Here is a 25,758-nt window from a genome sequence, read left to right as displayed (position 1 = left end):
CGCTCTTAAATGAACCAAAATGCAAAAAAAATGGCAATTTGATGACTACTGAGGATGTCAAGGGAAAAATTGAGCCAGAAAAAGAGTGGGTGTGTATCCTGCACAAGCATGCATGCATTTTGTGCATCAACTGACTGGTTCATTATTTGGGTGGCTGGAGAAAAACAGAGGAAACTGAATAAATAATGGCAAGATTTGGGGCATAAACGTCACCTGCCTTGTGACTTTGTGCGTTATAAACCTGCACACTGTATTTCCACCCAGATCCGTTGGATTGTCAGTTGTAATCATGTAATCAACCATTGTTAATTTCAAAAATGTAAAAAAAAAATTAAAAAAAGTGACACAGATTGTGTTATGGTTGACCTTAACGATTTTGCAAACAGTACCATCTTTATTTGCATCTCACAGACAAATATTGTGACTTGTGAATTAACAATAGGGGGTCTTTCCTATGCTCTCTTGTGCTAAATAAAGAGGAAATAATTTTCATTATTTTCTCATGCTGTTTTTTTTTTTTTTGTTTTCCCATTTAAGTTACTCTGTGTATGGGATGTGGTTGCAATGACTGCAACTGAGCTGAAAACTAACATGAAATGTTTTACAGTAATTAGCATTTGTTGTTGCCGCCGTGGAGACTGCAGCACTGACTCTGAATGGGGAAGGGGTACTGCAAGGGGGTTGGGGTGACTGTATGATTGGGTGGGTAGCAGAGTGGGTGTGGGTCTCTCCCTTTGTAGCCTGCACTTCTCTTCCTCACCATCGTGAGAGGGAATGGGCCGAGGCAGCTGTCACTTAACATGTGAATGTTTCGAGGGCGGCCCGGGGGTCTTTAGAAAACTCTCTTTTCCAACCCCCCCCCCCCCCCCCCCCTCCCTCCACCTGCCCCATTTTTCATGAAGAAGCAGCATGGAGTTTTGGAGCTCCAGTCAATTTCAGAGGAGGGGCTTTACGGGATGAGAGGGGGGAGAGAGTTGGAGAAGAAGCGTGGGGAAGGTAAAAAGGGGGCACTGTGCCGCCCTGTTACCGGCTACTGGAGCAACCTGAGCAGCAGCAGACCTAGTGAGGATACCTCCGCCTTGTTGTTTAATGGATTTGGCAGAATCTGACCTATAAGCTGCTCTTGGCAGTGAACTGTGGGAGTTCAGCCGGGCGGTTGGGATATATTGTCTCCATCTGGATGTCCTAGCCCATCGGCAGTGTTAATAAGGAAGAAATTCCTCTATCACAGCTCCCACAACAAAGAAGAAAGGGAGAGGAGCAGCGGAGCTGGTGGGAGGAGAAGTGAAGTGAGGGGAGGGGGTGGTTGCACTGTGAGGGGAAAGGAGGACATTGTTTGCCTGTGACTGTGGGCAACGGAAAAGCATGAGTTATCAGGGCATGTGTGATTGTGTTTAAAACAAGTGTGTTTGGATGTGAGTATATGTGAATGAGTGGACTCAACTGTTTGGTGGTTGGCGGGAGTATGCATGTGTGTTTTGGTACGGAGCCTCCTGTTTGGGATGTTGGAGCTTGGAGGCTGTTCATAGGATGCTCAAACAAAGCTTTTTTTTGGTCATTTGAATGGTGATTGAGGACTGACTGGATTCCTTTACTCATGCCCTTGGGTTCTTCTTCAGGGTAAGTGTGTTTCATGTATACTAACATCACCAAACTGCTGAAAAGGCCCTCTGATTTGGAATTTCTTTTGGGACTTTTCTAGAAAGTGGTGGAACCAAGAAGCAATGGAACAGTTTGGGATTTTATTCACTTATTCCCACTTTATAAATGAAATAAAAGTGTAACAGGGCAATTAAATAGTTCTACCAAAACAACAATAGGCTTATTTATATGAATTCATTTTGGTTTGTTTTTAATGTTGTTCCAACTGTTTAAACAATGTTTCAGTGATGTGATCAGTCTTGACCAAAAAAATTCCAGCATAATTTACCTGTAGTTGAGGTGACCCTTTTCAGTTTCTAGGCAGACATTTGATCACATGTGGAAGCTGTGAGCTGCCTGTTCAGAGCTCTTTGAGCTGTGCAACCTTGCACAATATCCACCCTAAAATCTTATGAGTCTCGGGGGTGAATATGCAGCTGCCTCCCTTTATTAGGGACCACTATCATGATTACTACTATAGAATTTCACTTACTAGAGACCGGTCTGACATGTCGGAGCAACGAAACTCAATGAGGCTCAAATGTTGTAATTGACGATCATTGTTCTGCTACTAATTACAAATCCACTCATGACGTGTCTGTTGAATCATTTAATGGTTCAATCATTCCAAATCATAAAAAAAGAGGATGCTGCTATTTGAATTGTTTTCAACTATCTAAATTTTCACAAATTTGGCCATGAATTGAAAAAAAAACCCTATTCCATGGTTGTTATCATATTAATCAGGAAATGGACTCGTGCCGGCTACTATAAATCAATGGTGAGAAGACAGAAAGGACTGGAGTGAATTAAGAGAGACTTCTAAATGGGAACAGAGATGGGATGGTTAGGTCATCCACAATATAGGTTAAATGGATAAGTGAATCTCTGGCTCTTTGGTTTTCTGTCTTGAAAATATTAAAGACTTTGGTACATATGAGATACAAGTTTTACATCTTCAAGTGAGAAAATACTGCATTTAGACACATTTGAATAGCAACATCAATAATATAATCAAATATGCAATCCAGTTTATTAGATATAAAATGTAATATTATGTTGAATTTCAATGTTTTTGCATTTACCTATCAATGCAACACGTGCATTCTAACAAATTACTTACATATCCATACATACAGTGAGCGGTATGAGATCACCGGTGAAGCAAGTGTGTAATTTAGCAAATGACCGCACATGCAGTGCAGTAACCAGACACGACACACCCTCTCCCCTGAACTGTTAACCCTTGTGGACACGGCCACAGACACTCTTTCTGGCCTCCTTAGGAGACTGCTGGGCAGTGATTTCAGCTAACTGAGTAATCATTGATCTGGATGCTGTGGGCTTTGTCTGGGCACTATTCTCTGATCCGACTTTGTACTCCCCTGTGGATTCCCTTGACTGCATCATCTGCTCTGCAGACACATGCATGATGCAGGTAATTACTAGCCTAATGCACATGGAGGCATCATATCAAACCAGGCCATTTCTGGTATGTCATTTAGTCATAAGGCTCTGTCATATAAATTGTATCTGCCAACGTATTCGTGAGACACAACAAGATTTAACCTCAATCTTATTTTTTTTCTCTTTCTTTGTCGATAGCCAACGGCATAATGCGTCTCTCTTTTTGACAGATGAAAACACGCATTTCATGCACAAAACTATAAATGACAATAACAATTGCTTGTAAACAGTGAACATCTTATTTTGCCATTTTAACCCCCGTCCAAAGTCCCACAGATCTTTAATCACGATGCCTGACCCAAAGTGGCCAGCAGTAGTCTGAATGCAGCCACCATAGAGGTTGTACTCAGCCTCAACAAAAACCCCTTCCTGTGATCCTTCAATGGGCCCACATCTCCCCTCAAGACAGAGATAATTGTGCTCACACTAAACCCCTCTGTCAAAACACTAATTGTACAGGGGCGATTGTAAACAAGACAAACTGTGGCGCTGCCAAACGTTTCCTCCGATGCCCTCCTCATGAGGATCAAACATCATGTTGATGAGAGTCTTGTTTGAATGATAATTGTAATTATGAAAAGTTCCATTCGGTTGACAGGAAGTTTTTATTTTACACTGGAAAAAGCGAACGCGTCAAAAAAACGCCCACTGTTTAAAAAAACCCCAACGCCCCCTTCTCTTGTCACCCCAGAGAAATGAGGTGATGTCTGCAATTTTATGGCTGTCATATTTGATCAGATCCTTTGTGGGTTTCCCAGGACTGGTCCAGGCTGAGTAAGAGATAGAGCTGGCTTGTTGCCACTGTTTTTACATGCCAGGAGCAACAGTGGGATCCTCGACAAGCCTGTCACATCGATTTCTAAGCCCAGAATATTTCAGCTAGTGATGTGAGATAAAGAGGAGCATGTGTGTATGTGGTCTAAAGGAAGACAAAGGAACACAGCATATCGGGGCCAACTATCTGTGCTGTGGCTCACTCTGTCTAAGAAAAAGGGTGGAGTTGGCACAGAGGGATAAAAAATTTCATTTTCCATTTTATCTGAGATCCATTTTCTGTGGGATGTGAGCTATGCTATCAGTTCTTTGTAACTTAAACGCAGGACTTTTTACTCACTATTATTGCTGTATTTCAATGAAAAATTGTATGATGACACAGAGCGTCATTGTTCTTGTTTTAGGTAGCAGAAGGATATTCTGCATGCATGGCAAAGGGCCCTTGCTTCACTTATTACCTCACTAGCCTCTGGGCTGAAGGACTATGGGTAACCTCATAAGCCGGCCAAGCTGCCTAGGCCAGAAGTCCAAGCATGTGAGGTCAAACGAAGACTTCTTGAAGGAGTGTTATCAACGGCGAAGACAGTGGCAACCTCAAGAACAACATGGAGAGGTTAAGAACGTGGACAGAGAGGTTGAAAAAGAGAATGAGGAACAAGAAGAAATTGATAATAGGACGGAGGAGGGAGCTCACACACCCATTTCAGACAAACCACCCCGAAGCTCCCCAGCCTCCACTATCAGGAGTACTAGCACTCTAGATAATGCCTGGCGCAGCTCCCCTTCTCCGATTAAAACATCCCGAAATGGGACGCTCACGAGGAGAACCGTGCCCCCGGAGTTTGCCAGATCCCCCCTGGCTCAGCCCGACAAGAACGCTGCAGAAAGAAGGGCCAGCTTTCAGAGGAGAGACTCCAGAGAGGGCAGCCCTTGGTCCTGGAAGACGGTGGCATCACGTGAGGTGACGGAGGTGACGGAAGTGACAGAAACCATCGTGACTGAAATTGTGGAAGTAACGGAGTATCCATCCGGAGATAAAGGGGGGGACCCCATTATCACAAGAACTGTTCGAGTCCTGAACGGTGTCGCTGAGGAACTTGCTGAGGTTGATTTACAAAAAACAAACAAAAAAATAAAACCACCATCCTTCACCCATTTTAAATATCTCATCTGTTCTTTCACCTTATTCCTTTCCTTTCACACACTTCCTTCTCTGCCTTTAAAATGCAATATTTGTCTCAATGGTATTTCTGGATCTCAAAGTCTGAAGCTTCAGTTCCTTAAATTAATGAAGCATGTGGCTCTTCTGTCCTTTGCAGCTCCAAAGTGATGGACACTCAAGCTCAGACCAGGATTGCCGCCTGGATAAATGGAGGGTATGTTTCAGCTATCCGTTCATTGCAAAAGAAAAATACTGACATGTTGTATTTTTTAATTATTTCAATTATTAACCCTTTTCCACGATTAAAGGGAACAAGATCTTCATTGGCACTGCGGGATGTGTCTACAGATTCTGAGACCTTCCTCCAAAACCTGGATGCATTGCTTACGTGGGTGTGTGAGATTGAGGAGCTCACAGCAAATCAGAAACCACCATCTTCAGAGGTGAAAGTGGTGAAAGCGCAGCTGCAAGAGCAAAAGGTTTGTGTACTTTCGGCCTAGAAAACACTTCACAATTGATATAGATAAAACTTATTTACAACTTATATACAACTGAGTTTCCGTTTTAGTCAAACTTCCACTTTGTAAATGGGTAGCGTTCAAAGTCACAAAGAATTGCAATGAGTTTTTTTCAACAATTCCTTGGGGTTTGTTAAAAAAAAAAAAGGATAAAAAACATGAAAGAATATAATCTTTCAGATGTAATAAAAGGTGCTGTGAGCTCACTGAATGAGCTGAAATCTGCCTTGCTCTCGACAATACAAGGTTGACACATGAGTAAGAGCTTTTCCCAAACTGACACAAAGGGTGGTAAAAGCAAGAATGGGGCTTTAATAGATGTTAATTCCCATTGGTAGGAATGACATTGCTTTGGTTTCAAACTTCATTCAAAGTTCACGTTCTTCATGAGAACGTTGTTAGTTTGTGTGGAACTCGTGACTCAGCCTGTCAAGAAATGTAACACAATCTAAAAGTCCGGATGTGGAAGCTTTAGTTACTTCATTTTGTATGTAAACCCTTTTTTGCAAATTAAGAGTGTTTTATTTTGTTATGTTTTGCCGTTCTACAGCTCTTACAACGCCTCCTTGCAGACCGCCGGCGCAGTATGGACGCGATGATGTTGGAAGGTCCTCGGCTTGTGGAAGCCCACCCAGGGGGGGAAGAGGAACAAGCAATGGTAAAGCTTTCCACTCTCAAACAAAAGTGGGAGTACTTGCAGCTGGAGGCAGAGCAAAGGTCAGCTGCTTTTACAGACAGCCACTCGTTTATGCTTAATTCATTCAAGTCTCATTTATCGATGGCTATTTGCTCTGTTGTTAGGAGGGCAAGTCTGGAACTTATTCTACCCAAAGCGCAACTCTTCCAGGAAGGAGTAGACAGTCTGCAGCAATGGTTGATAAATATGGAACAGACCCTGGCTGAGCTACGCAACGCAGAAAGAGTGATGCTGCATCTTTCGGAGGCCACAGATAGGGCCAAGGTTGGAAATCCACCATGTATGGATCCACTGCATGTGTACCATATATGCATAGCATGTTCTTAGCTTTTAGACACCTAATTCTGAAAAAAAAAAAAAAAAACATTTGTTTTTAGGTTGTTGTTGAAGAGATTCAAGTCAAGACCACAGAGCTCGGAGAAATCAAGGTCACGGGTCATGAACTAAAGAAAGCAATGTCCGGTAATATTAATATCAATGTACATGAATATTTATGCATTTATTTGAGTCACAGAGGACCATATTAAACAATTGCAGACAACGGGCATATAGGGAGCAGATGTTGTCCGATTGAATTTATTTTAAACAACCTAGATACTGTCCAGGTCCACTGTCGAATGTTTCGGTAAAAAGATCTCTTCTGCTCAAAGACACTATTCAAAAAATATTGAATGGCATACCATGTGTTGCCTCAGCCAAGATTTGCATGTTTTGCATATCGTAAAAGTGCTGGTAGGGTTGTGCAATGCCAAGCACTTTTATGTCTAAGCAAGAAGGTTCCAGGTTTTGACTTCATGGGTAGTAATACCCTCTCTCTGTAAAGATGGCGTCCTCTCCAGGTTCTCCAGCATCCACCCATAGAACAAGAACATGAACTTAAATAACGGAAGACTGTACAATGTCCATAGCCGTCAGTGATTTTGTGGCCGATGTCAGCGGGCATTGTCTGCAGCCCCGCTTTGGCCCTGTTACACCTAGTTACACTGGCACAAATGTTTTGATTTCAAATGCTTGTTGTTGCAGTAATCCAAAACAAATGTAATACATCTATTCAGTTTTGCAACAGAACTAATGCAGTAAACTATACTTGAACACAAACTCATTACGGTCCATCATTTCAGAGGAAGAAGCCCAACAGGTGCAGGAGAAGATGGATGCTCTTCTTATCCGTTGCTCGGTGCTGAGTCTGAGCAGTCTTGATGTGCTTCAGAGGTTAGAGCAAGCCCTTGAAGCCTCTAGCCGCTGTACCTCCAGCCAGGAGGACCTTCATCTGTGGTTAGGTCGCATCGAGAGGGAGCTTCTGGGCCCAGCGAGCACGCAGACACATGCAGGAGATACAGTACTCTGTGCGGCTGAGAGACAGAGGGTAACTCTCAAACACAGGTTTTTTTAGCCCGACACATTGGCAAATGTTGATGCACATTATGTCGGTCAATGATGTTCTTGATTTGGTTGTATTTCAGCTTCAACAGGCAGTGGTGAAAGAAATGGCGTGGTTCAGAGAAACAGCACAAAGTCTAGAAAAGCTAAAAGCCATTCACTTGAATTCAGCCTTCATATCAGAACAACTTTATGAACAGAAGGTATGGAAACACCCTTTTTTTTCCCCAACATGTCATTTTATTACGTACATCATCATGGCAATATGTTTAATATGTCATTTTCCTGGCTAGATCTTGGCTGTGGAGATTCTCCAACACAGGTTTAATATTGAAAAAATGGTGAAAATTGCTGAAATCCTGCTAACTTACAGCGATGAAGGGGAAACAAGCAATCTTCAGGTATTCTCCTCTATCCATGCCATGCAATCATTTTGCTGATGATGTAAATAAAAAATATATTTACGGTTTCTACCACCTCTTTTCACAGACCCCACTAGAGGCCTTACAGGAACAATGCAATACAACCTCAGCTACAAATTCCCACGTGGTCCTGCAGCTTGAGCATGCTCAGTCGCTTCTTCTCCAGTTCTCAGAGGGACTTTCAGAGGTTTCACCATGGCTACAGGAAACTCAAACCCTTATTAGCCAACTCTCCCTAAGCACAATTAGCTATGATGCATTGAGGGAACAACAGGATCTCTTACAGGTAGAGGAACCTGCTCTTCTGCTTGAGGCTGCCAGCTTTCTTTTTTTCCCTTCTTTTTTTTTTGTTCTGTCCAACAATGACTTTCTTTCTTAAACTTCACACTGTACAACTTGTTTTCTGAAGAAAAAAAAAAAAATGTAGTTATGTTCTTAAAAAGCTAACTGACGTACTGCATTTCCCTGCCTCCAAACAGATAACTTGACTGTTCACTAAAAAGTGGTTTCTGAATTTGTCCAATTTCTCCTAATTTTAGGGATTAGACTTGACATAGGTTTTTTTGTAAGAAAGAATCTCTCGTACTTTGTTGATTTTGTTTTCTATCTTTCTACCATTCTAAGGGTCTAAGGGAAACAATAGCAGAACACAGACCTTTGATTGCACGCTTATGCTCTCTAGCAAAGCGCTTGTCAGAGCTCAACCCGATTCAGGGAGATGAGTTCTGCTGCAAGGCTGCAGAGGCAGAGGCGCAGCACCGAGCCATCAGAGACCGTGTTAGAGAGGCTGCCTATCTACTTGAAGAGTCCTTACCTAGATTCACACAGGTGAGAACGCCTGGATGAAACGAGGAATGTTGCTTTGGTTCCCCTCAAGCACTAAATTGTACATTACCTAGGAAAAAAATGGAAATAACCTGTTTTATTATTTCTTTTCCCTGTAGCTAAATGAGAGAATGATTCTCATCAGAGAGAGCCTTGACCGCCTGTACAGTCGCATACAGACTCCCACCCCTCTTCAAGGTCTCACGCCAAGGATCCAGGAGCAGCTCCAGGATAACGCTCATACTCTGGCTGAGCTGTCCAAGCTGGAGCTGAGCCTCAATAGCGTCAAGACACAGGCAGATGAACTTCTCGCTAACACACAGGCGGCTGGAGACAAAACGATTGGCACAGGTGATCACCATGAAAGCGTTTTGTCCCCCCTTCCCTTCCCCCCGGTCTCCCTTTTTTTTGTGCGAAAATGCCACCACTGGTCTTGTAATAATCCTGTTCTCAGCAACACAACTCTGTTATTTTAGCAATCCAGGGGCAAGTATCAAGCCTGTCCCAGCTGTGGGATGAGACGCACACTCAGGCTCAGGTGAGGGAGACCTGGCTGCTCAAACTCTTGGATCTGGCCGTGAAGTTTTGGAGCGATTTCAGTGACATCACGGCTGCCCTCAGTGAAGCCCAGCAGGCTGTTTTGGATCTCAATGCAAGCCAAACAGACTCCGAAACAATCCGCCAGAGCATAGAAACCATGCAGGTTTGTCCGGGCAGCCTTGGAGGAGATGACACGTACAGGAGAAATATTCTTATAATTGTCTAGTGTGACACACAAAATATTTTTGATTCTTCCAATCTACAGAATTTCAGGGAGGATATTGACAGTTTACAGGGAGATCTAGACACTCTTGGTGTCCTGGGAGTGGATCTGATGTCTACATGCGGAGATACAGACAAACCGGATGTCACAAGGAGCCTAGATGAAGTAAATAAATGGCATAATAATAATTATAAGTACCGGAAAATGATTTGATTTAAACCCCAAATACTGGTTGACTTTAATAACAATTATCTTTCTTTTTCATTTTGTAGCTCTACTCTACATGGAACAACTTGAGCAAACTTTGGAACGAATGCCACAAAAAGCTGGAGGACTCCTTGCAGATGGCCTTAAACTATCAAGATACTATGCAGGTCTGTTGCCATATGCATTTGCGTAATGGGCAGATACCTTTGTTGGCTAATAGTAAATGTTATGCAGTGTTAATAGCCAAAAATATATATTTATTCAAGTTGATGGATTGTAAGTCAACCTTTACAGCTTCCACATGGCGTTTGGCTGTGTGTTCCAGCTGGTTTCATGTGAAGTAGTTGTGAGGTTACAATCACACGTCCATGAAGTTCTACGTGAATGGACATTTTATATATCTCTTTGTTTTGCTAAAGGGTCTTTTTGAGTGGTTGAAGTCTGCTGAGCTGAGGTCTACCGAAGAGTTTATGGTGGGAACTGATCTGGAATCAGTTAAACAGCAGCTACATGACCTCAAGGTGAGACATAACTCTGTGATAATAGCACGATAAGACAATGCAGCTTTTCCCGTCATGTCACATACAGTCATTTCTTTAGGACAAGTGTGTTGTTTTTGACGTAATGCATATAAACTGACATTGTTTAACTCAACCATACAAATATGTTTGTACCCAGGAATTCAAGCGGGAACTTTACCAGAAAAAGATTGAAATAGAAAGCCAGAACCACCGTTTCGTGTGCCGCCTGTCTCCCGGCTCGGAACATCCAAGCTCAATTTCACCACTGTGTGACTTCAGACAGCGTTGGGATTGTCTAGAGTCAGAAACTGTCAATAGACAGGTGAGACGAAGCTAATGATATAACATAATAATAAGGTTACTTCTGCCATACCGACCAGCATATACATAACAAAAGTATTTTCTGAAAATATCATAGAAATTTTCACTTGACACCTCTGTTGGATTGATTGTGCTTGCAGCACCAACTGGAGTGCGCTCTGCTTGGTCTGGGTCAGTTCCAAAACACCTTGGATGAGCTGCACACATGGCTCACCCGCACTGCTGAACAACTACAGGGCAACCAGCCAATCAGTATTGACCTTCAGATCTGTGAAATAGAGCTCGCCAAACATAAGGTATGTTGAAGCACAATGTTCCCAATGGACAGGAAATGGGAAATGATAGCCTTGTGAGAATAGCTTCAAACCATGCAGATCTCTTTGAAACTTTTGGATTCTATTATACAGGACTGTCTCAGAAAATTTGAATATTGTGATAAAGTTCTTTATCTTCTGTAATGCAATTAAAAAAAAACAAAAATTACTTTAATATTAATATTTTGAGATAGGATTTTTGAGTTTTCTTCAGATGAGATGAGAGATGAGATGAGAACCACTTTATTTATCCCGAAGGAAATTGTTGTGCCAGAGTTTCAAGCAAAAACATAACAATAGATAATAGTAGGAAGGAGGGAGAATAAGAAATACAATAAAATGTAAATTGTCGAGGTTATCTGTCAAGATGTAAGCCATAATCAGCAATATTAAAATAATAAAAAGGTTGCAATATTTCAATTGCTTTTTAATGAATTCAGAATGTATGACATTTTTGTTTTTGTAATTGCATTACAGAAGATAAAGAACTTTATCACAATATTCCAATTTTCTGAGACAGTCCTGTATTGCTGATAACACAGGACAAACCATACTGGTTCTTTTTTTGTTAGCAAGATAAATGGATAATACAGTTTCTTTTTTTCTTCAAATATTGTTGTCTTGAAGTCAGTGAACAAATATCAGTCCGCTAAATATGACATCATCTGACAATAATGTCTTCAACATCAAGTGAAACTGAGATTTAGAATAATAGCCTAACCTGTCATTACTTCTTTCTTTTAAAAGGTCTTGCGTAATGATGTGATGTCCCATGCTCGCACAATGGAGTCTGTCAACCGGGCAGGCAAGGGGTTGCTGGAAGTTGGGTCGGGGGAAAGTCCCCATGCTCTCCAGTCTCGGCTGGAGCAACTCAATGAAAGCTGGGAGTTTGTGCGCTGTGAGACTGAACGCAGTCAGCTGGAATTGGAAAACAGGCTCAGTCAGGTAAAAAAAAAGGAAATGAATTAATGCATCCAAAAAAAAAAAAAAAGTGGCTTAAATTTGATTTACCACCAGGTTGTAGTGTTTTCTTGACTGCACTAAAATGTGTACTTCTAAGGTAGAATGGCGCCCTCGTGTGGAATTTGTAAAAATGAACACACGCCCGGAGACATGGACCCATACCATTTATTTTGAGATGAGATGAGATGAGATGAGAGCAATTTTATTTATCCCGAAGGAAATTGTTATGCCAGAGTTTCAAATAAGAAACATAACAGTAATAGATAATAGTAGAAAGGAGGAAGAATAAGAAATACAATGAAATATGAATTGATATGACAACGTGGTTGAAATCCCCTGAGATGGCAATGAAGGCACTGGGGTGCTGAGTCTGGAGTCTTGCGACCGTTGAGCTGATGACGTCATTAGCCCGCGGTGCAACGGCAGACGGGTGGGATGTAAACCGTTAAGGTAACGGCGTGGGAAAACTCTCTGGGCAGATAGTACGGCCGGAGGCTCACAGCCAACAGTTCGATGTCCGGGCAGCACACACGCTCTTTTACCGTGATGTGTCCGGGGTTGCACCACTTGTTGTTTACAAACACAGCGACACTTCATCCTTTCTTCTTGCCGCTGCCGGCACAACTCCGGTCCCCTCGCACCAACTGAAAGCCGGGTAAACTCACCACGGAGTCCGGTATGTTGTTGTTTAGCCAAGTCTCTGCGAAGCACAACACCGAGGCCTCACGAAACACACCGTCACTCCGTGTGAGTGCTGTTAGCTCCTCCAACTTGTTGCCCAGCGAGCTGACGTTTCCCATCACAATGGAAGGGAGATACGGTCTGTATCTCCTCTTCCTCAGCTCCCGTCTCCTCCCCGCTCGGCAGCCCCGGTATTTCCTCCGTAGCTCCCCAGGGATTTCGTGCCTTCCCCCCCCCCATCTCGCCGCTGCATCTCAGCTCCATCCGCCGATCCCAGGTGTAAACAATGGAGCCGTTGCGCTGCTCCGCCAGGACCGGGATGTGGCTCGAAAAAAAGTGCTCCAAGCACCGCGAAAACAAGAAATATCGAATGGAGCAACATCTCTTGTTTTGGTAAATTCAATTAACTTAATAGTTACTAAAGCAAGAAGAAGTAAATAGAAAAATAGAGGTAGAGAATTTAGGAAAAAGAGACACTAAGGTGAAGAGAAACTCTGGCAGGCAGCCGCCCGAAACAGCGCCGGAAGTAGAATCTGAATTTTTTAACTTATTATAGAATTTTACTTAACTTAACTTTGACTTTTATAACTTATTTCACCCCCAAATAAAGTGGGGGAGGTGTGTGTATGTGTGTGTGTGTGTTTGTGTGTTGGTGGTGGTGGTGTTACGTCTGACGAGCATAGTCAAGCAAGAAAATACAACAAAAAGAACGAATTGTAATGTTTCTCGGTTCGAGAAATGTACCGTGTGTACAAGAACGATCAGTGGGACGTTAGAACGGGTGTTTGCTTTAATGGCAGAGCATATTCCAGAGTGAGAATAAGAATAAGAAGAAGTGAGGTATCAGTTGGATGATACCGATTATTTAGTATACGTATCGTCGACATTAAGGCATCAACATCATGTGATCAACATCATGTGATCAACATTCAGGTATCAACATTAAAGGATCAACATCATGTGATCAACATCATGTGATCAACATGAAGGCAGCAACATTAAGGCATCAACATTAAGGCAAGGGATCAACATTAAGGGATCAACATTAAGGCATCAAAATTAAGGGATCAACATTAAGGCATCAAAATAAAGGGATCAACCTTAAGGCAGCAACATATTCCCATGGAATATTACATCCCCCTTCTTTTAGAGGAAGCACCAAGTCTGTATGGTAAAGCTGACTACGGAACCAAATAGTGGTAATAGTAATGGTAAAAGTGGACTGAATGCAGCATCAAACAATTATACAAGTGGACTGAAAACAGGGTAAGCATAGACAAGGTTATAGATCTAAATGACTCTAGGTTTGACCTCACGGCCAGAAGGAGTGCAGTAGTTGAGAGCAGGTGGGGACTTTGAATTACGGCTAGTCCCTTCCGGTGCATGCTGAGCTTCAGAGTGGTCACCAGTGGGAACGGTTTCCTTAGAGTCCATCAGGTGGTGACGATTTCTCCTGTATCGAACTCCGTCTGGTGTTTGGATGTTGTATGATCTGGCACTGTCTGCTGTACCAACAACAACAGCTGGTTTCCAACGTCCATTGTCCCGAAAGCGAATCATTTGTCCTGGATGAAGAGCTGAGAGTGGCTTTGAGGATCTATCATAATATTTCTTTTGGTAGGTTTGGCGGGAGGCTCTGATGCTATGAGTAGCTTTGTGGCTTACCACTTTTGGTTTTAGCTGGTGAGAGGTGCATGGCAGAATTGAGTTCAGGCGTCGGCTCATCGGCAGCTGGGCTGGTGATTTGAAATTGTCAATGGGTATATTGCGGTACTCAAGTAGACTCAAATAGGGATCCTTGCGATCAACTTTGGCCTTTTCCATAAGCGTCTTGGCGATGTGGACAGCTTTCTCTGCAAGACCATTGCCCTGTGGGTAGTGTGGACTTGAGGTTACGTGTTTGAACTCCCACGTATTTGCAAATGCCTCAAACTCCCTGCTTGCGTTTTGTGGGCCGTTGTCTGAGATCACAAGTTCAGGAATACCATGCCTTGCAAAGGATGCTTTGAGTTTGTGTTTGAGTTTGTCTGTTGTCGAAGTGGTGTTGTACAGTTTGTCCAACTCAAAATATCTGCTGTAGTAGTCGACGGTAACAATGTAGTTGTCGTTGTTCCAGGTGAAAAGATCGGTAGCAACTGCTTGCCATGGCCTGTTGGGGATCGTGTGGCCGATCATGGGCTCCTTGGTGTTTGCTGGTCTGTGCTTCAAACACACTGGGCATTTCGCAACCATGTCTTCTATTTGTATATTCATCCCTGGCCAGAACACTATGTCACGAGCTCTTTACTTGCACTTTTCTGTTCCCATATGGCCTATATGAATTTTGGATAGCATTTCCGGGCGGAGTGACTCTGGCACTATTATCTTCTCCCCTTTAAAAAGGATGTTGTTTATGTGAGACAGTTCATCACGACAGTTCCAGTATTCTGCAATGCGCTGAGGGCACTGCTTGCTCACTGTTTCCGCCTGCAAACGTCTTCAGTTAGCTCTGCGCTAGTTCATGAGAATGCGCTATGTCTATTGCTTTGTCTAATGTCAAATCAGATCCGACACTGAGTAGTTTTTCTCTTACTCTGGGCGAGTGGATGCCGAAAACAACACGATCTCTTATCGCTTCATCGCGGTTTGCAAAATTACAATCTTGCGCTAGCAGTTTAAGGTGCGTAACAAACTGTTCAAACGGTTCGCTCTGTCCCTGAATTCTTCCGTTGAATTTGTAGCGTGCAAAGATAATGTTCGTCTTTGGCATAACGTATTCTTCAAAACGGTCGTAGTAGGTGTGTAATGTCTTACGTTCACCATCCGTTAGTGTCCATGTGTTGTAGATATCTCTGCCTTGTTCTCCGACCCAAAGAAGTAGATAGCTGCACTTTTCGTCTTCCCCCTTTTTTTTAGCGGTCCAGACAACATCATTTCGATGTGGGGCTTGAATTTACGCCATGCCTCGGGCAAGTTCGTAGCATCCCAGTCCATGCGGGGCGAAGGCAATCCAAACATGTCCATTTCGTCTTGATTTTCCCTTTTACTCTGACACCATGTAATGTTTCTCGGTTCGAGAAATGATCCGTGTGTACAAGAACGATCAGTGGGACGTTAGAACGGGTGTTTGCTTTAATGGCAGAGCATATTCCAGAGTGAGAATAAGAATAATAAGAAGAAGTGAGGTATCAGTTGGATGATACCGCTTATATAGTATACGTATCGTCGACATTAAGGCATCAACATCATGTGATCAACATCATGTGATCAACATCATGTGATCAACATTAAGGCATCAACATTAAGGGATCAACATCATGTGATCAACATGAAGGCAACAACATTAAGGGATCAACATTAAGGCAAGGGATCAACATTAAGGGATCAACATTAAGGCATCAAAATTAAGGGATCAACATTAAGGCATCAACATTAAGGGATCAACATTAAGGCATCAAAATTAAGGGATCAACATTAAGGCATCAAAATGAAGGGATCAACCTTAAGGCAGCAACATATTCCCATCGAATATTACATCCCCCTTCTTTTAGAGGAAGCACCAAGTCTGTATGGTAAAGCTGACTACGGAACCAAATAGTGGTAATATTAATGGTAAAAGTGGACTGAATGCAGCATCAAACAATTATACAAGTGGACTGAAAACAGGGTAAGCATAGACAAGGTTATAGATCTAAATGACTCTAGGTCTGACCTCACGGCCAGAAGGAGTGCAGTAGTTGAGAGCAGGTGGTGACTTTGAATTACGGCTAGTCCCTTCCGGTGCATGCTGAGTTTCAGAGTGGTCACCAGTGGGAACGGTTTCCTTAGAGTCCATCAGGTGGTGACGATTTCTCCTGTATTGAACTCCGTCTGGTGTTTGGATGTTGTATGATCTGGCACTGATAAGGCAGCAACATATTCCCATGGAATATTACACAAATCTACTGGGTAAATTACTTCATGGATAGGATCCATGGGACATTTATTTCATGATATTCTAAATTCAAATCTCACATATCTACAACAATTATCTTCTTCTTCTTCTTTGTCTTTCGGCTTTTTCTGTCACAATTATGATCCTACAAAATGTGAACTTTTACAAACTAATGGCTGTACAATTAAGCAGTCACTTAAGCAATTGACGAAATTCATATTATCGGCGCTTTGTGCAGGTGCAAGATGTTATGATGGAGATTCAGGACCTTCTGCAGTGGTTGGAGAACACAGATGTCCGCTTGTCCTCTACTAAAACTATGTGGGGAATGCCAGACTATGCAGCTGAGAGATTAACTGCACATATGGTGAGCAGAGCCATAAATTTGAAAATTCACAAGTGATAGAAGAAATCAAGGTCGCCGCGTTGCGTCCCTCATCCATTGCAACTATTTATTTTTACTCTCCTTAATCACAATAGGAGTTGTGCAATGAAATGGAGTCAAAGCACCATGCTTTCACAAACGTGAAGAATATCATACACAGGATGCTGGAAAGCAGCAGTGTTGTGCGAGGATCCAGCACTGAGCACAGCCTGTCTATCCTTGAACAGAGCTGGGCTTCTGTTTACAGCAAAGTCCAGGAGCGAAAGGTTTTGTCATTCTTAAAAGTCATCACGTAGCCCCTCTTTCATGTTTCTCAGTGTATATTGACACCATATTTGAATGTTATGCATATAGGCAAAACTCTCAAAGGGGCTGAATCTGGCTAAGGAGTTCCACAGTAATGTCCAGGAGCTTCTCAATGAGATGACCAAATGTGAGGAGTCCATTAGACAACTTCCAGCTCCCAGCTTCAATCTGGATACCGTTTGCAGTCAACTACAGGATCACAAAGTGGGTGGCGTATTATCAGTGATGGTCTTCATCTGTGCATTTTTGGAAGAAATTGGTTTTAGTTCATTAAATACCTCCTTGGGACAGATACTGGTGAACAAGGTGAATGGCTATGGAGAAAAGAAGACCGCAGTGGAAAGCACGGGACGTAGACTCACAGAGCTCAGCAGGAAAGAAGACTGCGATGTCATTCATAACCTTATCATGACCGTCCAGGATCGCTACAACAAACTTCAGCAATGCACCTCAGAAAGGGCCAGAACCTTGGAGGAGGTCAAAAGACTTGCAAAACAGGTGAAAATGTAACCATTGCTAGCTTTTTCTTACTCACCCCCTTTCCAAAACAAATACAATAGCTTTTACCCTGACTTTCACTTGTTTTGTTTTCCATCTTTCATTTTTTTTTCCCAGTTTAATAAATCTTGGCGCCTGCTAATGGACTGGATGACAGAAGCCGAACAAACACTAGACACGCACAAAGAGATTGCACTGTCCCATGAAGAGATTAAACAACAATTAACCGAACAGAAGGTGCTGTATGCAAAACATTTTGTAGAATTTGTTACTACAAGCATATGCTGACCACTTTTTTTTTTTTTGCCATTAGGAGTTTCAGAAGCTACTACGATCAAAAAGGCCCATGTATGAGGCCACGCACAAGAGTGGAAGGAACCTTCATGAACGTGCGAAAACCAGCGACGACAGACAGCATCTGGGAGACCTGCTGGCTGAACTGAAAGACACATGGGACACTATAAGTGGCAAGTCTATGGAGAGGTAAGCGACCGTGTTTCTTCTAACAGATAGTGAAGTTGTGAAGTAAAAAGTTTAATTTTGCAAATCTTGTTGGCTTCTCCTCTCGCAGGCAACATAAGTTGGAAGAAGCTTTGCTGTTCTCAGGTCGATTCACTGATGCCCTTCAAGCACTGAATGACTGGTTGTACAGAGCAGAGCCCCAGTTGGGAGAGGATGTTCCTGTGAGGGGAGAAAAAGACACTGTCAACAATCTGATAGACAAACACAAGGTACAACACGTGCTCTGGAGTTTTATTTTCTTTGTTGTGGTGATTATTCACAACGTTTAAATGCGTGTCAGTTTTGATAGCCAAAGGAGACATTGTCATGGCTCCTACTGGCAGGAAACACTTCAACAAAAGATACAGTGGTTTAAGAGTGTCTGATGCCATTGCACTCGGCCTAATATTATAATGATAATTATAATGATAATTATAATTATCATTATTATTATTATTATTATTATTGCCGTTGTTGTTTTATCATAACTATTGTTATGATTGTTATTATTAATAATTTTATTATTATCATTTGTCCTCAAGTTTGTTTTGTACATTTAATTTATTAATAGTTTAATTAAAAATATATTGTTGAATGTTCTTTTTGTTTGTTTTTCCAAAATATTTTCATTTAACATTATTATTAAAATTACTCGTCGTTACTTTTCTCTCTCACAGGCATTCCAAAAGGAGTTGGGTAAGCGCGCTGGGTGTATCCGGACGCTGAAGCGCTCCGTCAGGGACCTGACCAGGAGCAGCACAGCCGATGCTCACTGGCTGCAGGAGCAGATGAATGAAATGGAGGCCCGCTGGGAGGCTGTGTGTAAACTGTCGGTCAACAAACAGGACAGACTTGAGGCTGCACTCCAGCAGGTAGCTAACTGAGGAACTGAGAATATTTTATCATCACCAAATACATACTTGTGATTTTTTGAAAAAGAACTCATCAAATTTAAGCATGTAATAAGAACATCAAGTTTCATTCTACCTAACAACACCTTAGCATAGATGACTTACCAGGTGGGAGTTTGTTGTTTAGCAAGCAAAAATCTATCAGCAAAGGGAAACAGCTGATCGACCAGCAGCTGGCTCTTATTAAAAGTATTGCCAATTCTTTTTTTTTTTCTTTTTTTTTGATAGGCTGAGAGGTTTGATGGCCTCGTCCACTCATTCATGGAGCGTCTCACAGAGGCCGAGAGGATATTGAAATACGGGGTCATACCGGAGGAGGAGGAAGGTTTGCTTGCTTTTTGCAAACAACACGAGGTAAGAATGACATATTTTAATTCTTTCATGTATGGAATTCCTGTGAGGTGAAGGAACAGAAAGGGACAGGATAAGGCTAAAGAACCCCAACCTGGTGCTAATAAAGATTAATTATCTTGTTTCAGGGTGAATATTTGATGACACTGTGCTTGAACTCATTCAACTTTGTCTCTCCACAGGATTCACTGGCTGCCTTGCAGACTCAAGCGGTGGAGTTGGAGAACATACAGTCTTTGGGTGAAGAGATCCTGGCCTCTTGCCACCCAGATTCAATAATAACTCTCAAATCTTGGATGAGTGTTACCAAAACCCGCTATGAAGAAGTGAGTTTACAGTATAGATATAGATATTCAGTAAAGATTTAGACGGATAAGCCAGTTCGTTCACACAAAAGTTGCTTATTTTATTAATTTCTTTAATTTTTTTTTTTTTTTTCATTCAGGTTCTGGCATGGGCTCAGCAACAGGGTCAAAAGATCCAGACCAACTTGGCAGGACTGGAGGCTGAGAGGGAGGAAGTTCAGAGGCTGCTGGACTGGATCTCCTCGGCACAAGAAGCTCTTAGCCTCAGAGAACAGGAGCAGCCGCCTGACACGACAGAGCAGAACCAAGAACTGATTGATCAGCACGTAGTGTTCATGGAAGAGTTGAAAAAGAAGTTCCCAGAGGTTGAACTTGCTACGAAGTCCTGCAAACACAAAAGCCCTTCTAAACAGCGAGTTTCTCCCATCAAACGGCCCTTCACAAGTAAGCAGCTTTGCTATCGGTCAACGCTTTACAATCAGTCAGCACTCTGCTAGTGGTGTTTTAAGTGGGAATTTCTGTGAAAAAGTGGGCATCACTTTTCTCCCTCTAGAGAGGCGGAGTGCTCTGAAGTTGCCGCCTGCTGCACCGGTTCCCCTGGAGCACCTTGACCCACAGACCCCACAGCTCAGTCAGCTGATCAGTCACTGGCAAAAACTTTGGCTCCTGGCTGTGGAGAGACAAAAACGTCTAGAAGAACATCAGAAAACCCTCAAAGAGGTTAATGTACTTTTTAGACATATGATACATATACCGAGCCATTGAGGCGACGGAAGCAAGAGAGACAAGTCATGCAGCAGCTAACGAATATAACATATTGTTATGTTTCTCATTTCTGCACAGATCGATGAATTTGCCAATTTCGACTTCAGTATCTGGCGAAAGAGATACATTCAGTGGATCAGTCATTTAAAGTCACGGATCCTAGATGTTTTCCGCAGCATTGACCGGGACCAGGATGGACGGATTAGCCAGAAGGAGTTCGTCGACTATGTCCTTGCTTCAAGTAAAGCTCAAACATTATTTCATTTAGCAATTTCCATACCATACTTTCCCTAAATACCATTTATCAGTGGTATTTATCCTTTTATTTTCAAATCACCTTTTTAACATACTCAGCTGCAAACCTCTATCTATGCTATAGAATTTCCGACCAACTCTCTGGAAATGAATGCAGTTGCAAATATATTCGACCTGAATAGCGACGGATTCATCGATTATTACGAATTTGTGAGTGCCCTCCACCCAAGCAGAGATCCTTACAGGAAAGCGCTGGATGCAGATCAGATCAATGAAGAGGTATACAACGGCGCACGTATTAGGATTCATTTATTTGTTGCGTAAAACCTGTTACTGTCATTTATTTGTTGTTTTACCTTCATTAGGTGAGTCGGCAAGTATCACAGTGTAACTGTCCAAAGAGATTCCAAGTGGAGCAAATCAGTGCCAATCGATACAGGGTGAGTCCAATCAACAGAGATGTTACAGTCTTCTTTACAAAATATATTTTTAAGACATGAAAATGCAATCCTTAAATTATAAAAATGAACTGTTCATGCCATGATTGAAATGGTGATTCAAATGGAGAAACCACAGACTAACCAGAAGATAAACACTATAGAATCTTGTATGTCAGCACAATGTATTTTTTCAGTTATGTGGATAGACTTAACTTATATAATTCATATTAAAACACACATAAAATCACACCCAGCGTTTCTCATGCTTTAACAAAGGTGTTTTATATATATAATATATATAATAATCCCTTGTTTTAGTCATTTTAACACTCAGATTTTACATTCACACCATCTGTGTTATTTTCATCCTGTTGTTCCCAATGCCATCCTTCTATTCAAGCACACACTTTTCTTGAAAAAATGATTGTGAATTATACTTTTACTGCCAATCAACAACTATGTCTCTCAGGGAGAGCCTGTGTATTTTCGGACTTGTGCCTGAACAGAAAGAAAACGTGATTAAAATGGAGCAGGGGTTAACTTATTCTTAAAAGTCAGTAGACAATCTGATCTAAATATCACATAAGGTAAATAGGTAGACTGGTGTGTAAGCAGTGCTGTTATAGCTATGGGGCGTTTCGGTGAGGCGAAATTTTAATTAGGAATCACCTGCAAATATTAAGTGAGGAATACATTGAAAGAGAAAGTGTTTTCTTTTTTTGCAGTTTGGAGATTCCCAACAGTTGCGGATGGTTCGGATTTTGCGAAGCACACTGATGGTCCGGGTAGGAGGGGGATGGACCGCTTTAGATGAGTTCCTGGTGAAGAATGATCCCTGCAGAGGTCAGGACTCTAAATTAGAAATACAGTAGATATTGCAAACTCTAAATAGCACAATTTTCTCAAATCCCACTTAATATGACTGACTAATTTTTCTAAACTAATAATTTCATTGAATGCATCCATAAAAACAATTGTGTCTGCATGTTCAAAGCTTGATTTTGATCGAGCCAGTTAAAAAGTTATTTGTGGATTTTCTATAAGTTTCCTAAATGACTGATCATCTATGTCACTGACAGTGAAAGGTCGGACCAACCTGAAAATTAAGGAGAAATATCTTTCTCCTGCTGGAAGCACTTCGAAAGGTTTGGCTGTGAGCAGGTCCAATTCAAGCCTCAGTCTCTACAGCAGTGCCTCTGCTCCCACCAACCCCATGACGCGCAAGGCAAGCTGGAAATTACATCTTGTAGCATTGACTGGCAAAACTCTTTTTTCACACATTTATTTGTATGAGTTAAGTTTGCGGTTTGGGTTTCCCTCAATTTATTTTAGACGTTACGAAAATCCCTAAAATCAAGCCAAATGGTTCCCGAAAGTTTACACAGCATAATAAAACCAAATAGTTTTAAGAGGAATCATTGACAAATCTTGCTCTGGGAACCAGACTTGATTTTTTTCTCTTGAAGACCTTTCACCTCTCATCCAAGAGACTAATTCAGTTCTACACGCACATGGGGAGTTTGCTCGGAGCTAGTCTGTCGACATATCAACACGCACACACACACACACACCCCAGATCCATCTGCACCATGCACAACCACCCACAGAGAACCACAACCGTAGCCAAAAAGCAAGCCCTGGTGATTAGCGGCCGAGGCCCAAGTGATCTAACGGATTTCTTTTGTTTTACACAATCCACACATAAACTGTACAATTGCCCATTCAGATTCTTACTCAGGTGAGTCCCTGGAATTCATACCTTTGTTCCCAAAACGATGCACAGACAATGTCGCCCACATTAACACAATATCCCCCATTCAACCAAGTTTCTGCAAAACAAATCACTCATTAATATAACGAGCCATCGCTACTTGGACCAACCCCAGCAGTTACAGTATATACCGGAAAGTCCCAACGCTCCATTAGAACTGAAGAGGCTGTTTGGATGAGAGATGAAACGTCTTTAAGAGGAAAAAAAAAAAGATTTTACAATGATCGCCTATGGTCTGGATGATTTAGAATCTTCTTAGACATTTTAAGAGGAATTAGTAGCGCATGTTATTGCCTGTCTATTTAATTTCAAATTTATTTTAACATTTTAGAATTGTGCTTTGTTTATCATTCATCAGTTTATCTCAGCATGCTGCCCTTAGCACAGTGAATCAAGTTTTGGATTAATTATTTAATGAGGGTTGAGGTGATGCTCTTTAAATTTACAAGGGAGTAAATCACATCAAGCTCAAATAAACCACTTATAGAAGGGCCACTTTTAGCATCCTCAAATATGATAAGTGAGATTAAGCTTTTGTGAACTCTTAAAAAAAAATCATGTAAAATGGATGAAAGAAGACCACTGCAAATAATTCGATCATCCAGAAACCTTCCATAACTAATCTAGCTTGTATTGTACAGGCGTTACTTCGCAGAAGTTTCTCAGGTGACCGTTGCATTCGTCCAAGGAGCTCGATCGCTGCTTTGGGATCTGATCTCCATTTTACCACAGCAGGGGTGGGCAACTCTCCTTCCCCCTGAGGTCAGTTTGCTATGAACTGCATGACACACTGAGCATAAAATGCATAAGATATACGCACACAAATTGAAAATATGAGTTCATACGCACTCTTTTCATTCTTTTTTTTTTACCTTACTAGAGGAAGCTGAGAAGTTACCAACATGATATACCCTCTGCCTTTGAGAACCACATGCTGGACCCAACACAGCCTTGGGGCCCTGAACGACGGTGATAAGGAGGGGTGGAAAAAAAAGCGTCAGTCACAACTAAAGAGCAAAAAAACTAAAGTACAGCCAAGGCCATTAGAAGTGATGTTTCATGGTCTTAAGCTTTGAGACATCAGCACAGCGATAATGTAAAAAGGACAACACGAATGTCAGTCCAGGTGCCACATTTTAATGTTCCCTGTTACATTTCACACGGTAGAGTCTGACTACTTAGTAACTAGCAAGTGAGATGTCCTGCATGATTGCTGCATGATTGCCAGAGCCTTGCCTCCATCACTTTTTTCGCTACCCCTTGTTATTCTATATGTCTGGCTTTAGATATGAACAGACAAACAGACAGTGATTGAATATTATTAGAATTATTTCTTTTTTTTTAAGGAGGCTCAAAAATTAAAAGCTGTGTGTCGGCAATTACTAATAAAACATATTTGTTTACAGAATGAGTAGACAATGTCCCACTGATCATCCCAAAAAATATCATAAACCAAAACCATTTCAATGTGTGTGGGTACAGTTTGATGTTCACTTGCTTTTGAGTGCTCTATATTAAGATTTGTTTTCTGTTTTTTTTCTATTTTTTATTGTCCTGCTTTTTGCAGATGTTTTAAATAGTGAATATTAAGTTTTGAGCAATGCACTGAAGTAATACAGGTCATTGTTATTTTGTAGAGATTATTTTCTCAGGATTGGTTTTCCTTTGGATGTTTGAATTTTTAAGGAATGTGACTGTGAAAAAATACATATAGATGTAAGGTTTTCTTTAACACTGTAATTCCTTCGAAAGATTTTTAGCACATTCTTTTTGTTACAAAAAAATGCACTTTCTGTTTCTTAATGCCTTTTAATGCATTTGTTTGATCTTTGCTGTTGCCATGACTGAAAATCACAATCCATGATTTGTGTTTGTTTCATAATTCATGAAGTGATGTTATCTGGCTGAATAGATCATTAAATTAGAGTCACCTTTATTTGTTGGCTCTCTGCTCTCTCCAAAACCAAAAGAGTATATTTGTATTTCTCTCCATCATTCTGAAAGTGTCTCAGCTGTCTCAGCTTTATTAGGCTCCTTTTTGGATTAGTTCTAATATAAGCTGCTAATCCTAATAGAACTAGAACATTAAAATGAAAAAAAATCAGCATCAACTCATCAAGAGCTGAAAATGCAGCTCTACAGTTTCCACAGAACATCCTGTTCAGATTAACTCAGTATCTTTTATTCAATTTCATTATTGTCCACTCAATACTCAATAAAATATGCTTGTTGTTGATTTCCTGTATTCAGAAGCGCCTGTTTGTACTAGAAATACAAGATGTTGAACAAAGTTGCTTAAGTGTTTAACTGTATTGGGTTTACGCATTTGTCAAAGGAATTTTTAAATATATATATATATATAATTATATATATATATATACATGTTTTTTAATCATAAAATGCCTTTTCTTCTTGGCCTAACCGTGTTCAAAAGTTATTGTACTGTAAAAATATGATAGCCAGATGTCATCACTACCGCTATGCACCCTAACCTTTCCTTACTGTAAATGTTTCTATCCAGTGATCCAACGGCTAAAGTAGAGGGCTCCTTAGACAAATGTTGCTCGTAATTTTGTGTCGACTTGTACAAAAAATAAATCTTTTTGTAATGAAATGCAAATTTACATTTCACTAATTTTCTCATGGGTAGTGTGCTACAACTCATTCACAACATTCAACAGGTGCATTCCTTGTGGAGAGT

At 41.4% G+C, this 25,758-nt stretch overlaps 2 protein-coding genes across 3 annotated transcripts; both read left to right on the top strand.

Annotated features, from left to right (window-relative positions):
* Positions 1-1,246: 1,246 nt before the first annotated feature.
* Positions 1,247-5,166, top strand: LOC147229280 (uncharacterized). The gene is made up of 3 exons (XM_086155785.1): positions 1,247-1,620; positions 4,287-4,987; positions 5,146-5,166. The coding sequence occupies exons 2-3, from the start codon at positions 4,367-4,369 to the stop codon at positions 5,164-5,166; spliced, it is 642 nt and encodes a 213-aa protein (XP_086011911.1). The 5' UTR covers positions 1,247-1,620; positions 4,287-4,366.
* Positions 5,167-5,201: 35 nt separating this feature from the next.
* LOC147229279 (microtubule-actin cross-linking factor 1, isoforms 6/7-like) lies at positions 5,202-25,582 on the top strand. 2 transcript variants are annotated; one of them, XM_086154635.1, is made up of 37 exons: positions 5,202-5,258; positions 5,393-5,523; positions 6,113-6,279; positions 6,364-6,523; positions 6,637-6,721; positions 7,381-7,625; positions 7,723-7,842; positions 7,933-8,040; positions 8,129-8,347; positions 8,686-8,889; positions 9,006-9,237; positions 9,363-9,589; positions 9,692-9,814; positions 9,922-10,023; positions 10,276-10,377; positions 10,535-10,699; positions 10,839-10,994; positions 11,760-11,957; positions 16,808-16,936; positions 17,050-17,220; positions 17,309-17,464; positions 17,552-17,758; positions 17,876-17,995; positions 18,072-18,241; positions 18,330-18,489; positions 18,937-19,131; positions 19,399-19,524; positions 19,704-19,847; positions 19,967-20,270; positions 20,380-20,546; positions 20,670-20,832; positions 20,971-21,125; positions 21,212-21,286; positions 22,012-22,129; positions 22,366-22,511; positions 23,699-23,819; positions 23,938-25,582. In XM_086154635.1, exons 1-36 carry the CDS (start codon positions 5,252-5,254, stop codon positions 23,816-23,818), a joined length of 5,577 nt encoding a protein of 1,858 aa, XP_086010761.1. In that variant the 5' UTR covers positions 5,202-5,251; the 3' UTR covers position 23,819; positions 23,938-25,582. The 2 variants fall into 2 exon arrangements, with proteins under 2 accessions (XP_086010761.1, XP_086010760.1); XM_086154634.1 differs by having other exon boundaries at positions 6,113-6,523.
* Positions 25,583-25,758: the final 176 nt, after the last annotated feature.

The sequence above is a fragment of the Fistularia commersonii genome, chromosome 11 (genome assembly GCF_037954325.1).
Source record: "Fistularia commersonii isolate RoL2024-O1a breed Wild chromosome 11, RoL_Fcom_v1.0, whole genome shotgun sequence".
NCBI lineage: Eukaryota > Metazoa > Chordata > Actinopteri > Syngnathiformes > Fistulariidae > Fistularia > Fistularia commersonii.
Note: the sequence above shows the minus strand (reverse complement) of the source record. Positions and strands in the feature narration are given on the sequence as shown.

Excerpts from the sequence above, each read along its gene's own strand:
- LOC147229280 (XM_086155785.1), top strand. The coding sequence starts at position 4,367 with ATGGGTAACCTCATAAGCCGGCCAAGCTGCCTAGGCCAGAAGTCCAAG. Across the intron at positions 4,988-5,145 it reads TCGCTGAGGAACTTGCTGAG|TCTGAAGCTTCAGTTCCTTA; the intron begins GTTGATTTACAA and ends TGGATCTCAAAG.
- LOC147229279 (XM_086154634.1), top strand. Across the intron at positions 18,242-18,329 it reads AGTGGCAAGTCTATGGAGAG|GCAACATAAGTTGGAAGAAG; the intron begins GTAAGCGACCGT and ends CTCCTCTCGCAG. Across the intron at positions 21,126-21,211 it reads CAGATCAGATCAATGAAGAG|GTGAGTCGGCAAGTATCACA; the intron begins GTATACAACGGC and ends TACCTTCATTAG.